Here is an 11,557-nt window from a genome sequence, read left to right on the forward strand (position 1 = left end):
ATAACATTTACAAGGTTCAGTCCTGTTGTAGCATGTACCAGTTCATCATTTCTTTACATGGCTGAATAATTTTCCATTGCATGAATACACCATATTTTGTTTATCCACTCACCAGTTGATGGACAGTAAGTTTCTTTGTACTTTTTGGCTATTGTGAATGCTGCTGCTATGAACATTCATGTACACGTTTTGTGTTTTCGATTCTCTTGGGTGTACATATCTAGGAGTGGAATTGCTGGATCATGGTAATTCTATGTTTAATATTTGAAGAAATTCCAGACTGCACCATTTTACATTCCCGCCAGCAATGTATGGTGGTTCAAAATTCTCCACCTGTTCACCAACACTTTTGTTATTTTTCTGTCTTCTTTATTATAACCACCCTGGTGGGAGTGAAATGGAAATTCACTGTGGTTTTGATCTGCATTTGCTTAATAACTAACGATATTAAGCATCTTTTCATGTGCTTATTTTCCATTTGTATACCTTCTTTGGAGAAATGTCTATTCAAGTCCTTTGCACGTTTTTTAATTATTTGTTTTTTTGTTGTTGAGTTTTATGAGTTCTTTATATATTCTTGTTAGTAATTCCTTATCATATATCTAATTTGCAAATATTTTCTCCCATTCTGTGGGTTGTCTTTTCACTTTCTTGATAGTGTCCTTTGATGCACAAATATTTAAAATTTTGATGAAGTCAAATTTATCTGTTTTTTCCTTTTTGTTGCCTTTTGTTATTTTTGGTGTCATCTGAGAAATCATTTCCAAATCCAATGTCATGGACATTTTCCCGTGTTTTGTTTGAACAGTTTTATAGTTTTAGTTCTTACATTTGGGTCTTTGATCCATTTTGAGTTAATCTTTATATATGATATGAGGTAGGAGTCCAACTTTATTCTTCTGCATGTGGATATCCAGTTTTCCTAGCACCATTGGTTGAAAAGATTGTCCTTTCCCCATTGAATGTTCTTGACACCGTGTTGAAAAATCATTTGACTATTTATGAGAGAGTTTCCTTCTGGTCTCTCTATTCTATTCCTCTGGTCTGTATGTCTATCCTTATGTCACTATAACACTGTTTTGATTACTGTTGCTTTGTAGTAAGTTTTGAAATCAGGAAGTATTGGTCTTCCAACATTGTTCTTTCTCAAGATTGCTTAGTTTCCAGGATCTGGATGTGTTTCTTTTTATTCATTATGCCTTTAATTTTAGACTACTTGGATTAATTTAAAATCCATATACATTTAAAGTATGTAATGTAAGTGCCTGACATTAAGCTTTTGATTACTGAGGCACCTATTTCAAAAGACATCCATCTTGAAAACCATACTGCCAACTGTATGACACAGCTACTAGCAAAACCACCAGATAAGGAATTAGGCTGCTCCCACCCATGAAAGTCTTTCTTTCAGAGAGCCCTGGGTAACCTAGATAACTGACCACTTGAGTGACCCCTCTTCTCCCTTCCTGTGCTCTAATTCCAGCTATTATGCTCTACATTAGCCAATAAAGAGTCAACCAGTGAAACCTAGATACCCCATCAATGGACTCTAATAAAGGCACAGACCCAGGTCCCACTCCCACCCCTCCACCAGACCTGGGTGAGTGGCCCTCAGGCATGCTGTGTGTTCTTCAGGATTTCTGAGGAATAAATCTTATTCCTCGAAGTTCTCTCAAAGTTTCTTGCTGAAGTGCATCCTACAGTCATAATACAAACCACAGGAACTGGTCCAATCACAGCTATGAGTAATACAGGAGGTGAGTGCCTCAGGCATTCCTAGCCAATAGCATCACTATTGATAGGCTGGGACTGACACAACAAAGTAATTACTGAAAAGGAAGGACTTACTTCTGCCATTTAGCTATTTTCTGTATTTCTATATCTTACATGCTTTTTGTTCCTCAATTCTTCCATCATTGCTTCTTTTTGTATTCTTGCATTGTGGTATACCATTTTGATTTCCTTTCTCTTTCCTTTTCTGTATGCTTTTAGTTATTTCTTAGTGATTACCTTAAGGATTAAAATTAATATCTTACAATAACCTACTGTGAAAAATGCCAACTTAGCTTCAATAGCATACAAACACTCTGCTCTTATACATCTTCATCCCTCCCTCTTTATCTCATTATTGTTACAGACTACATTGTTATATACTGTGTCCATTAACATCGATTTATAATTATTATTTTATAAACTTGCCTTTTAAATCATATAGAAAAAAGGGAGTTAAAAACCAAAAATACAGTAATATTGGCTTTTATATTTACCTATACAGTTACCTTTACCTATGATATTTATTCTTCGTATGGTTTTGAGTTACTGTCTAGTGCCCTTTAATTTCAGGCTGACAGACTCCTTTAGCTAATTTTTAGGGGAATTCTAGTACAGTAAGTCCCCGACATACGAACCTTCAAGTTGCAAACTTTAAAAGATGCAAACGTGCATTAGCATGTCCAATCACGTAAGCTAGTTCATGTGTCTGGTTGTACACTGTCACATGCGTGCATCCTCTACAAGTGGTTGTACTTTTGGTACTTTACTGTACAGTACTGTATACAGTACAGTAGTACAGTGGTACAGTATCTTTATTTCAAGCCCAGGATGTTCAGAAACAAGCGTAAAAGCAGCAGTGATGTAGCTGGTACTGCTAAGAAGTGCCAGCTGCTGTACTATACTACTGTACTTTCCAAGGTTAAGATTAAAAATGTTTTCTTTATTTTTTGTGTTTGTTTTTTATGTTTTGTGTGAAAGGTTTATAAACCTATTACAGTGCAGTACTATATAGCCAATTGTATTATTTGGGTACCTAGGCTACCTTTGTTGGACTTATGAACAAATTAGACTTATGAATGTGCTCTCAGAATGGAACTCGTTCATAAGTAGGGGACTTGCTGTAGTAACAAACTCACTTAGATTTTATCTAGGAATGTCTCAATTTCTCCTTCATCCTTGTAGCATAGTTTTGCCAAATATGGAATTCTTGACTGACAGGTGTTTTTTATTCCTCTTGCAGCCTCTAAGATTTCTGAGGAGAAATTGGCTGATAGTCTTTTTAAGGGATGTGTCTTTGTGTGGGTCTCTGAGTTTATCCTACTTGGAGTCCATTGAGCACCTTGGATTTGTAGATTTATGCCTTTTGTCAAATTTGGGGAGTTTTCAGCCATTATTTCTACAAATATGATTTGTGCCCCTTTCTTTCTCTTTTCCTCTGCTGGGACTCCCATACCATATATTCTAGTTCACCTAGTAGTGCACCACAAGGCCAGTTAGGCTCTGTTCTCTCTTCTTCATTCTCAGGCTCAATACTTTCAATCGTCCTATCTTCAAATTTTCTCTATTTTCTGCTGGTTCATATCTGCTTTTGAAGCCCTTTAGTGTATATTTCAATTCAATTATTGTACTTTTTAGTTTCAGAATGTCTTTTTGGTTCCTTTTTATAATTCCAATCTCTTTATTGTTATTCTCATTTTGTTCATATTATGTTCTCCTGTCTTTGTCCATGTCTTCCTTTAGCTCTTTGAGCACCTTTAACTAAGTTGTCTTAAAGTCTTTGTCTAGTAAGTCTGACACTTTGGCTACCTCAGGTGTATTTTGTATTGATTTATTTTGTTCCTTTGTCTGGGCCATACTTTCCTGTTTCTTTTTACACCTGATTTTTTTGTTGTTATTGAAAACTGAATATTTCATTCAATTGGTAACTCTAGAAATCAGATTCTTCTTACAACCCATGTTTTTGTATTTGTGTTTTTACATTGGGTGTGTCTGTGCCAGGATCAGCCTCAGGTGAAAGCATAAGGTCTTCTCAGGTCTTTTCTGAGCCTTCAACTTTCCCAAGGCTTTCTAAATTCCCCCATATATATGGTTGTTTTTGAATGTTAAAAAAAAAGAAACCATAAGTGGCTCCTTAAAATCTCCTGGAAGCCACTTGAGCCAGTGAGGGTTAACACAATGAATGCCAGTCTCTGGGTCTGTACCTCTGCATTCAGAGCAGCAATCTGCAATCAGATCACAGAATCCTGATATTTGAGGACAAAGTCCTTATTGCCTACCCTGGCTCCAGCAAGAAACACAGGATGCTGTTGAAACAGCTGCCTGCCTTGGGGCTGGGGGGTGAGGGATGGATAGCTGTTACTACACCGAGGACTGAAATCAACCAATACTAACTGAAATTTACCAGCCAAGCTTTATGCTGTAAGCTACAAGTGTTCAAATAGACTCCAGAGTTCCAAAGCCATAATTTCAGACGTTTCTGCCAGGACAATTGCTACCTAGGTGGACAGATGGATTCTTGGAGCTTTCTACTTCACCTTTCCTGCTGTCCACTTGGCCTGTCATTTTTGGAAAATCCCTCAAATTTGGGTTTCTATTTAAACATTCACCCACTCATTTTAGCATCTATCAGCAGATCTTGCCCATGGAGGATTATTACTGTGGTGTTTTAATGATGATCTTTCTATTTTCCTCATTTTGTCTACACTTATTAATTGGAATTCTTCAGTGAGGAAGAACTGTTACTTCCTCTGAATTTGTTCATGTATTCATTTACTTATCTATGTCACTGTAGGATAAGGACTCAAGGATAATTATTTTATTACTTATTTTATAATTCAATATTATAGTAATTAATTTTGTTGTTCAAGTTGTTCCAACTCTGGCCAATCTGAGATCTTTTAGTGTGGCTCCTGTGCCTTGAAAAAAGTTTTAAGCACTGCCTTAACTTTCTGATACTACAAAATGCCCCAGACTCATGCTGTTCTTTCTCAACTCACACTGTTGTATAAAGCAATACTTTAAGAATCACTGGTTCCGGAGGAGACCTTAAAGATGGCGGAGAAGTAAGACGTGGAGATCACCCTCCTCCTCAAAAATACATCAGAAATACATCTACATGTGGAACAACTTCTACAGAACACCTACTGAAAGCTGGCAGAAGATCTCAGACTTCCCAAAAGGCAAGAAACTCCCCACATACCTGGCCACATGGCTGACAGGGTCTTGGTGTTCTGGCAGAGTGTCAGGCCTGTGCCTCTGAGGTGAGACAGCCAAGTTCAAGACATTGGTCCACCAGAGACCTCCTGCCTCCACATAATATCAAATGGCAAAAGCTCTCCCAGAGATCTCCATCTCAACGTTAAGACCCAGCTTCACTCAACGACCAGCAAGCTACAGTGCTGGACATGTTATGCCAAACAACTAGCAAGACAGGAAGACAACCCCATCCATTAGCAGAGAGGCTGCCTAAAATCATGATAAGGTCACAGACACCCCAAACACTACACCGGACATGGTCCTGCCCACCAGAAACACAAGATCCAGCCTCATCCACCAGAACAGAGGCACCAGTCCCCTCCACCAGGAAGCTGACAACCCACTGAACAAACCTTAGCCACTGGGGGCAGACACCAAAAACAATGGGAACTATGAACCTGCAGCCTGCGAAAAGGAGACCCCAAACACAGTAAGTTAAGCAAAATGAGAAGACAGAGAAACACATAGCAGATGAAGGAGCAAGGTTAAAAACCCACCAGACCAAACAAATGAAGAGGAAATAGGAAGTCTACCTGAAAAAGAATTCAGAGTAATGACAGTAAAGATGATCCAAAATCTTGGAAACAGAATGGAGAAATTACATGAAATGTTTAACAAGGATGTAGAAGAACTAAAAAGCAAACAAACAATGATGAATAACACAATAAATGAAATTAAAAATTCTCTAGAAGGAATCAATAGCAGAATAAGTGAGGCAGAAGAATGGATAAGTAACCTGGAAGATAAAATAGTGGAAAAAACTACCACAGAGCATAATAAAGAAAAAAGAATGAAAAGAATTGAGGACAGTCTCAGAGACCTCTGGGACAACATTAAATGCATCAACATTCGAATTATAGGGGTTCCAGAAGAAGAAGAGAAAAAGAAAGGGACTGAGAAAATATTTGAAGAGATTATAGTTGAAAACTTCCCTAATATGGGAAAGGAAATAATCAAGTCCAGGAAGCACAGAGAGTCCCATACAGGATAAATCCAAGGAGATACACGCCAAGACACATATAAATCAAGCTATCAAAAATTAAATACAAAGAAAAATATTAAAAGCAGCAAGGGAAAAACAACAAATAACATACAAGGGAATCCCCATAAGGTTAACAGCTGATCTTTCAGCAGAAACTCTGCAAGCCAGAAGGGAGTCGCAGGGCATATTTAAAGTGATGAAAGGGAAAAACCTACAACCAAGATTACGCTACCCAGAAAGGTTCTCATTCAGATTTGATGGAGAAATTAAAACCTTTACAGATAAGCAAAAGCTAAGAGAATTCAGCATCACCAAACCAGCTTTACAACAAATTCTAAAGGAACTTCTATAGGCATGAAACACAAGAGAAGGAAAAGACCTACAATAACAAACACAAAAAAATTAAGAAAATGGGAATAGGAACATACATATCGATAATTACCTTAAACGTGAATGGATTAAATGCTCCAACCAAAAGACACAGGCTCACTGAGTGGAAACAAAAATAAGACCTGTATATATGCTGTCTACAACAGACCCACTTCAGGCCTAGGGACACATACAGACTGAAAGTAAGGGGATGGAAAAAGATGTTCCACACAAATGGAAATCAAAAGAAAGCTGGAGTAGCAATTCTTGTATCAGACAAAATAGACTTTAACATAAAGACTATTACAAGAGACAAAGAAGGACACTACATGATGGATCAAGGGATCAATCCAAGAAGAAGATATAACAATTGTAAATGTTTATGCACCCAACATAGGAGCACCTCAACACATAAGGCAAATGCTAACAGACATAAAAAGGGGAAATCAACAGTAACTCAATCATAGTAGGGGACTTTAGCACCCCATTTTCACCAGTGGACAGATCACCCAAAATGAAAATAAATAAGGAAACACAAGCTTTAAATGATACCTTAAACAAGATGGACTTAATTGATATTTATAGGACATTCCATCCAAAAAAACAGAACACACATTCTTCTCAAGTGCTCTTGGAACATTCTCCAGGACAGATCATATCTTGGGTCACAAATCAAGCCTTGGTAAATTTAAGAAAATTGAAATCATATCAAGTATCTTTTCCGACCACAACTCTATGAGACTAGATATCAATTACAGGAAAAAATCTGTAAAAAATACAAACACATGGAAGCTAAACAATACACTACTTAATAACCAAGAGATCACTGAAGAAATCAAAAAATACCTACAAACAAATGACAATGAAAACATGATGAACCAAAACCTATGGGATGCTGCAAAAGCAGCTCTAAGAGGAAAGTTTATAGCAATACAATCCTACCTCAAGAAACAAGAAACATCTCAAATAAACAACTTAACTTTACACCTAGAACAATTAGAGAAAGAAAAACAAAAAAACCCCAAAGTTAGCAGAAGGAAAGAAATCATAAATATCAGATCAGAAATAAATGAAAAAGAAATGAAGGAAACAATAGCAAAGATCAATAAAACTAAAGGCTGGTTCTTTGAGAAGATAAACAAAATTGATAAACCATTAGCCAGACTCATCAAGAAAAAAAGGGAGAAGACTCAAATCAATAGAATCAGAAATGAAAAAAAAGTAAAAACTGACACTGCAGAAATACAAAGGACCATGAGAGATTACTACAAGCAACAATATGCAAATAAAATGGAAACCTGGAAGAAATGCACAAATACTTAGAAAAGCACAACCTTCCAAGACTGAACCAGGAAGAAATAGAAAATATAAACAGACCAATCACAAGAACTGAAATTGAGACTATGATTAAAAATCTTCCAACAAACAAAAGCCCAGGACCAGATGGCTTCACAGGTGAATTCTATCAAACATTTAGAGACGAGCTAACACCAAACCTTCTCAAACTCTTCCAAAATACAGCAGGGGGAGGAACACTCCCAAACTCATTCTACGAGGCCACCATCGCCCTGATACCAAAATCAGACAGAGATGTCACAAAGAAAGAAAACTACAGACCAATATCACTGATGAACATAGATGCAAAAATCTTCAACAAAATACTAGCAAACAGAATCCAACAGCACATTAAAAGGATCATACACCATGATAAAGTGGGGTTTACCCAGGAATGCAAGGATTTTTGAATATATGCAAATCAATCAATGTGACAAACCATAATAACAAACTGAAGGAGAAAAACCATATGATCATCTCAAGACATGCAGAAAAAGCTTTTGACAAAATTCAATACCCATTTATGATAAAAACCCTCCAGAAAGTAGGCATAGAGGAAAAACTTACCTCAACATAATAAAGGCCATATATGACAAACCCACAGCCAACATCGTTCTCAATGGTGAAAACTGAAACCTTTTCCACTAAGATCAGGAACAGGATACGGTTGTCCACTCTCACCACTATTATTCAACATAGTTTTGGAAGTTTTAGCCACAGCAATCAGAGAAGAAAAAGAAATAAAAGGAATCCATATCAGAGAAGAAGTAAAGCTGTCACTGTTTGCAGATGACATGATACTATACATAGAGAATCCTAAAGATGCTACCAGAAAACTACTACAGCTAATCAATGAATTTGGTAAAGTAGTAGCATACAAAATGATTGCACAGAAATCTCTTGTATTCCTCTATACTAATGATGAAAAATCTGAAAGAGAAGTTAAGGAAACACTCCCATTTACCATTGCAACAAAAAGAATAAAATAGCTAGGCTAAGGAGACAAAAGGCCTGTATGCAGAAAACTATAAGACACTGATGAAAGAAATTAAAGATGATACAAACAGATGGAGAGATATACCATGTTCTTGGATTGGAAGAATCAACATTGTGAAAATGACTCTACTACCCAAAGCAATCTACAGATTCAATGCAATCCCTATCAAACTACCAATGGCATTTTTCACAGAACTAGAACAAAAAATTTTACAGTTTGTATGGAAACACAAAAGACCCCGAATAGCCAAGCAATCTTGAGAAAGAAAGACAGAGCTGGAGGAATCAGGCTCCCAGACTTCAGACTATACTACAAAGCTACAGTAATCAAGACAGTATGGTACTGGCACAAAAACAAATATAGATCAATGGTACAGGATAGAAAGCCCAGAAATAAACACACGTACATATGGTCACCTTATCTGTGATAAAGGAGGCAAGAATATACAATGGAGAAAAGACAGTCTCTTCAATAAGTGGTGCAGGGAAAGCTGGAGAGCTACATGTAAAAGAATGAAATTAGAACATTCCCTAACACCATACACAAAAATAAACTCAAAATGGATTAAAGACCTAAATGTAAGGCCAGACACTATCAAACTCTTAAAGGAAAACATAGGCAGAACATTCTATGACATAAATCACAGCAAGATCCTTTTTGACCCACCTCCTAGAGAAATGAAAATAAAAACAAAACTAAACAAATGGGACCTAATGAAACTTCAAAGCTTTTGCACAGCAAAGGAAACCATAAACAAGATAAAAAGACAACCCTCAGAATGGGAGAAAATATTTGCAAATGAAGCAACTGTCAAAGGATTAATCTCCAAAATTTACAAGCAGCTCATGCAGCTGAATATCAAAAAAACAAACAATCTAATCCAAAAATGGCAGAAGACCTATATAGACATTTCTCCAAAGAAGATATACAGATTGCCAGCAAACACATGAAAGGATACTTAACATCACTAATCATTAGAGAAATGCAAATAAAAACTACAATGAGGTATCACCTCACACCAGTCAGAATGGCCATCATCAGAAAATCTACAAACAATAAATGCTGGAGAGGGTGTGGAGAAAAGGGAACCCTCTTGCACTGCTGGTGGGAATGTAAATTGATACAGCCACTATGGAGAACAGTATGGAGGTTCCTTAGAAAACTAAAAACAGAACTAAAGGAACGAAGGTTCCTTTTCTAAGAAATTAAGGTTCCTTAGAAAACTAAAAACTACCATACGACCCAGCAATCCCACTATTGGGCATATACCCTGGGAAAACCATAATTCAAAAAGAGTCATGCATCACAATGTTCATTGCAGCACTATTTACAATAGCCAGGATATGGAAGCAACCTAAGTGTCCACTGACAGATGAATGGATAAAGAAGATATGGCACATATATACAATGGAATATTACTCGGCCATAAAAAGAAATGAAATTGAGTTATTTGTAGTTAAGGTGGATGGACCTAGAGTCTGTTATACAAAGTGAAGTAAGTCATAAAGAGAAAAACAAATACCATATGCTAACACATATATATGAAATCTAAAAAATAAAAATGGTTCTGAAGAACCTAGGAGCAGGACAGGAATAAAGACACAGACATAGAGAATGAACTTGAGGACACAGGGAGGGGGAAGGGTAAGCTGGGACAAAGTGCGAGAGTGGCATGGACTTATACATACACTACCAAATGTAAAATAGATAGCTAGTGGGAAGCAGCCGCATAGCACAGGGAGATCAGCTCAGTGCTTTGTGACCACCTAGAGGGGTGGGATAGGGAGGGTGGGAGGGAGATGCAAGAGGAAGGGGATATGGGGATATATGTATATGTATAGCTGATTCACTTTGTTATAAAGCAGAAAGGAACACACCATTGTAAAGCAATTATACTGCAATAAAGATCTTAAAAAAAAAAAGAATCACTCGTTCCTTTTATTGGAGAATAGTATTGTGAATCAAGAGCTGAATTCTAGGTGTGTTCATTGCTACCAGAGTATTGCTGCTTCTAACACAATTCACTGATTTTTTTTCGTGTGAAAACAACCTTGTATTCCTGGGACCAATCCCACTTGATTGGAATGTATTCTTCTTCTTTTAAATTGCTGGACTTAATTTGCTAATATTTTGTCGAAATTTTTCATACCTATATTTATAGGAGATATTTTTCTGTAGCATTCTGTTTTTGCAATTTGTCAAGTTTTTGTATCAGGATAAGTTGGGAAACTTATGCACCTGTTCTAATTTCTGAAGGAATTTGTTTATGACTGGTAATTAATTATTCATTAAATGACAGAAACCCTTGACAAACATCAGGCTAGAAGGAAAACCACGGCCCTCTTTTTATTGGCCTTCTACTGATATTTTCCACTTTATTCACATGTAACTTGATGAAGTTCTACTGTATATTACTGAATAGTTTTTTATTTAAGCAAAGTCAAAAAAGGTCAAGAAAAAAAAATCCATCTTATATAAGGTGAGTTAATTTTCAAATATTAAAAGTTAGTTTTGTTCTTTGTAAAATATAGTCTGTAGACAAAAAAGGACTTTTTCCTTAGTTTCATTCTTACAATACTTCATTCAAAAACTCATAAATTATCCAAATGAACCACTGTACCTATATATTTCAATAGCTCTCATATCTTCATCATCAAATTCATCTTCAGCTTCCTTCAACTGTGCAAGAGTCATCTTTTCGTATGGTTTAACTAAAACAAAATAAGTTGTAGATAACTGAGTTATTTAAAAGCCAATTTTACTTTAGAGTCACATGTCTAGAAAAAACAATATATTAGACAAATGGAAATCAAGAATATCTTTAATGTTGCAGTTTCTCCAGCATA

General features: G+C 36.4%; 1 protein-coding gene across 1 annotated transcript in view; it reads right to left on the reverse strand.

The window, feature by feature from the left end:
* The window catches only part of PDCL2 (phosducin like 2), a 51,552-nt gene that overhangs the window by 23,360 nt on the left and 16,635 nt on the right, over window positions 1–11,557 (reverse strand). The window contains exon 3 of the mRNA XM_089911948.1: window positions 11,332–11,422. Within this exon, the coding sequence (XP_089768074.1) occupies window positions 11,332–11,422 (91 nt within the window). The remainder of the gene's footprint in view (window positions 1–11,331; window positions 11,423–11,557) is intronic.

This window comes from Delphinapterus leucas, chromosome 5, assembly GCF_059928025.1.
Source record: "Delphinapterus leucas isolate spDelLeu-1000000601 "Yukka" chromosome 5, BTC_Dleu_Yukka2, whole genome shotgun sequence".
NCBI lineage: Eukaryota > Metazoa > Chordata > Mammalia > Artiodactyla > Monodontidae > Delphinapterus > Delphinapterus leucas.